The sequence below is a fragment of the Montipora capricornis genome, chromosome 9 (genome assembly GCF_036669925.1).
Source record: "Montipora capricornis isolate CH-2021 chromosome 9, ASM3666992v2, whole genome shotgun sequence".
NCBI lineage: Eukaryota > Metazoa > Cnidaria > Anthozoa > Scleractinia > Acroporidae > Montipora > Montipora capricornis.
In genome coordinates, this window is record NC_090891.1 from 28206691 (window position 1) to 28211690 (window position 5000).

The 5000-nt window shown below is 37.3% G+C and overlaps 1 protein-coding gene across 1 annotated transcript in view; it reads left to right on the forward strand.

Annotated features, from left to right (window-relative positions):
- LOC138017882 (WD repeat-containing protein 17-like) overlaps positions 1–5000 on the forward strand; it is a 33240-nt gene that overhangs the window by 1175 nt on the left and 27065 nt on the right. The window contains exons 2-3 of the mRNA XM_068864873.1: positions 1273–1939; positions 2563–2867. Of these exons, the coding sequence (XP_068720974.1) occupies positions 1273–1939; positions 2563–2867 (972 nt within the window). The remainder of the gene's footprint in view (positions 1–1272; positions 1940–2562; positions 2868–5000) is intronic.

The window sequence follows — 5000 nt, forward strand, 5'->3', positions numbered from 1 at the left end:
CCTCAGCTTGAGGTCAAGGGACATAGAGTTTTAAGACGGGATGGTACCGTTTGACTATCAAATGCAAAATGACTAATAAGAGAGAATCATTTAGCCTTTTAAAAGTTTTTGAAAAGTTAAAGTACCTGAAATACATTTCTGGAGAATCAAGCCATTTCTCCAGAAACATATTTCACGCAATGACCACCATAAGTTTGTGTGGTTCACAGTTTCTTGAAAAGAGTCGAAACAAAGTAAGATGTTTAAGACTGTGATTTGATCCAAAGAAAAGTTTGAATTTAAATAAAGAAATAAATTCAGAATTTTATGAAACAATCAAATAAAATTTCAATCAGGTCCCATATCAGGCAAACAGGATGTGACTTTTGGCGACCTTTAACTAGTCTTGGCAAGATTTCAGCTAAGGTCAAATCAGTGGCATCCTCAGCTTAAAGCACTGACCTTGGTTGTTCAAAAGGTGGATAATGCTATCCACAGGAAAGTCACTATCCAGCAGAATCAATTGGGTCAGCCAGTTGATAGTGATTTATCCAGTGGATAGCACTGTCCACCCAAAGGCTGTTGCCTAACAGGAGCCCGGTAGCCTGGGGCTCCCAAAGAATAGCTCTGGGCGCCTTAATTTTTCACAGCAACACCTTTCACTTCATATGTTGGGCTCCTAAGTTCTCAGCGTTTAACTCCGAGGGCCCCTTTAAAATTTTCTTAGGCAGCAGCCTTGCACCCTTTGAAAAACTGGGGCCTGGTGTCTAAGCCTCAAGAATAATATTTTTGTCTCTTTGCCTTTTGGCAAATGTGACATGAGTTGGGACTCGTGTGATGTCTTGTTTGATACTCTTTTGACACAAGTACATTCATTTTTTTTGGATCAAATTGCAACTAATTTGATAATTATTATTGTCCTCTGTACGTCTTCTGTGAATCAATAAACAACCTGACCAATGCAGAGTGGTTGGCCTGTGAAATTATGGAACAAAAATTCCTGTCTTCAGGCCAAATGAATTCCACGTATTCAACAACATACTTTGCTACTAGTTGGAGATTACTAAAATTTTGTAACAAAATGTGGCCGGGCTTAGCACCCAATAAACATTATATCTGAAAAAATTAAGTTACCATACTAGACAGCTGCCAGTGGTATGAATTGAACACACTACTTGTTAAGCCATAATAAAAAGGCCCTTTGGATGGCCCAATAAAACATCACACTATTTTTAGCAGTAACTGCATTTTCTGACAGATAGCTTAGAACTCATGATTATGTTTTTCTTTTAGCTGGATCACCAGTTTAACGAATTTCGTCTGTCAGCCATTATGGCAGAGCACAAGAAAACTATCACTTGTGTTTCATGGCACCCAAAGAACCCAGATATTCTTGCAACAGCCAGCAGTGACTGTAAGATTTTCATATGGAGTGTCTCACAGCAAAAGATTATTAGCACACTGAACAGCTTCAAAACTGCACCAGTTTGCATTGGATGGTGTCCGCAAGAGAAGGACTCGATAGCTTACATATATGGCCGTGGGCCAATGCACATTTGGAATTTCACCTCTCCTCCGGACAAGTTGATATCCAAGTATTTGGAATCTATGACATTTTTTGCTGAGGTGTGTCAGTTTCGCTGGAATCACAAAAAGATTGGAAAACTTGTATTTGGTCATGTGGATGGAAGCATTTCTGTTGTGAATCCTGGACAGAAGGCATATAAACATCAATTACGCCCTGAAACTGTGGATATAGATGAAGAGGATCCAGTCACTAGCCTTGAATGGGATCCTTTGTCGACGGACTACTTGTTAGTTTCAAATGCACATCATGGCACTCGATTAATTGATACTGAATCTATGAATGTAATCATGAATTTTAAGTTGCCAAGTTCAGCCATTAAGATCCATACTTTGGCTTGGGTTCCCTCTGCACCTGGAATATTTGTAACTGGAGGTAAGTCATTAAAATAATGAGTGTCTGTTAAAAAGGTACTGGGTGACATTTTAAGTAGAACTGGGTTTGTTATTCATTAAATTTCAGCCAAATTTTGAGTGATGAAACACAAGGAGTGGTTTATCCCAAGTTAAACTCATTGCCAATTAGTGAGCTTGGGAACTGCAGTCTGGTGCCTTAAAAATTAGCGGGGAAGGACCTGAAGTAATCCAGATCCAGCAGGGAGGCATCCATGGCAACCCCGCAGCAGCTGCTAACGGACAACTAAGTCCCGTAGAGATACTTATCTTACCTAATACTTACGTCTTGAATCAAGTTGCCCTTTGGGATGGAAAGGTGGGGCTAATGAATCTGCAAAGATTTGTACACAAAGGCACTGATCCGTATCAATTCCTAGAATGCAATTCTACATATGAAAACCCCTGCGAATTCCCAGGGATGAATTCCAAATTATGTGCAAGAATGGGAAAGACTGCTGGCATCGTTGGCTTGAGGTTAACCTTGTCTAAATTGCATTTGGCAATTATATAGAATGGGACAGGTAAGATTGTAATAGTTTAACATAAGAGAATACAATTTTAATGTGAATACATGTACATGTAAATGCTATGTTTTTCTTTTAGATACTCAAGCTGGTGTTTTACGAGTCTGGAATGTCTCCAAAAGCACGCCCATGACAAGCATTAAATTAAAAATGACAGGTTTTCATGCTCTTATTGTAGTAGAACCCTTTGAGGATGTGGCATCAAATAATAATTCTAGAACAAGTGTTGCATTGTCATCAACATCAGCTGCCTGTGAACCACCGTCATCACCCAATAACATCACATACGCTCTTCCACCGGCAAGAATTCTTTGTACTTTTTTTGACGGTGGGGTTGGACTGTATGACCTAGGGAAACGAAAGTGGAGCTTCTTGAGAGACATGGTGAGTTTGCACGTGCATCCTCAAGAAGCACAGTGAATTTTTATGATTTAAAAATATAAGAGGCAGCTACAAATGGTGTGTAGGATGTAGCTATTGATAAATCATGAATTTTTAATACAAATCTCAACCAGAGCAAGAGGATCAAGGGATCAGTGGTCTGCGTCAAGTAGCTTTCGACCTGGCAATAAGCTTATTATCGGTGTAACAGATTCATGAAAGCAGTTTTCACATATCTGTTATGGTCAAATAATACCCTTTTATAAGTATTAGCTATAATTGAACTTTCCCATTATTATACCTGTTAACTGCAATCCACAGGCAATTACATTGTGTTCCTACACACTAGCAAGTATGAAGCTTTTTGGTAGCTTAGCATGTAGACAATTTCTTACTTTCTAACCACTAAAAGGAACTGTATAGTTCTTGTACTAGTGTTAAAATGGTATTTATTTGCAAGCAACTGTTAACAACTCTTGCAGGAGCAAGGAAACAAAAGAAAATATTGCTGATTTTGATTCTTAATTTTGTCTTTAGAATGGGCATATCTTATTTGTTCAAACCCATATTCACATATGATCAATATATTTATGTACATGTATTTTGTATTTATGCAGCTACAATGTATAATTCAGTGCTATGCACTGCAAGACATTGAAATAAATGAACATCATCAAACGTCATTATCATCATCATCATCACCAACCCCTTAAATTGTAAGCTGCTGGCTTCTAACTTGAAACAACTTTTTAACAATAGTCATGTTTCAGATTATGAAATTCAATTTTCATTGCATATGATTTACTATTATTGTTTATATTTTCGTTTATTGTTTATTATTTAGGGCTCGGCATTGCGACCAATAAAGTCGCATTTATGACTTATTTTTTCCCCTTTGCGACTAAAATATCTGGAGAAGTTGCAAATTTGCCACTTGTTCTCAACTTCACTCTTTTGAAACAATAGGGTTTAAAGTGCTACTATGATCAAAAGATCATTTTCTTTTTTTCTTCAGATTTTGAAAGCGTGTTTGGGTAACACCTGACTGGCAAAATTTTGAGCTTTGTTTGACACTAACGCTTGCCCAATTGCCCGGGGCAAGCGAAATATATCCGTGGGCAAGTAAAACAACACTAAGACTTGTCCGATGGGGCATCCAGAATTTTTGTTCCACTAATATTTTGCGGAGCAATTTGATTTGCAACAAGAAAGCGACTAGTAATATAATGTAGTCACCGCAAACACGATTCAAAAATAATATTGCATCTCTTTGCTGTCATCTATTTCTCTGTTAAAAATATGTTGGTACAAACCACAAATTAAACTGATTTCTCTGCACAAAAAGAATCTTTGTTACAATGGAACCCAGTTTTCGCACAGCCAAATATGCTATGATACTGCTTTGAAATCGAACAAGCACACAAGAAAATTCTACCTTTTGTCACACAAGTTCAACCAGCTTTGAAAGGCTTAAAGAACATACTATTGGACAATTGGCATTTAATTCAAAACCAGCCTAATCTCAGAGATATATATTCAAGGAATCTCCCTTGATCTCTTATAGAAAAGCAAAATCGCTTTAAGATATGCTTGTCAAGGCAAAACTGTGAAGGTTACTAGAACACCATAGTCGTGTTGGTCTGTCAAACCCATTAAAAAAACCATGGGCCAACCAAAAAACCAAAACTGATTGCCCAAACGGCAAATTAGTAAGAAAGTAAGTATTATGTATTAAATGTATGTATCATGTATTTCAGTAAGTGTCGAACACTGGACTGGATTTTTTCGTTAATTTCGTGTCCTGTAATATTTTTTTGTAATTTATTACTATTATTAATTATTATTCCTTGGTACAATGCTCCAAATTATTGCTAAAAAAAATCACATGACAAAACAACCATCCGTCTGCAAAATACATGTAGGGCAAGTACAGATCTGAAATACATTTAGTTAATTTTTAAATAAGTGCTGGCTCCACTGAAGGCACTCTGTAGTAGTTTTTTTTCCCTACTGTCTGTCATGTATCACAGTACATAGGGAAGGGTTAAAGGGGTCTTTGAGCGGACCAAGATGTTGTTAACCCATTCACAAGTTAAGGGCCCCAGCCTATTATTGACAAGTAAAATTGTCTGACAT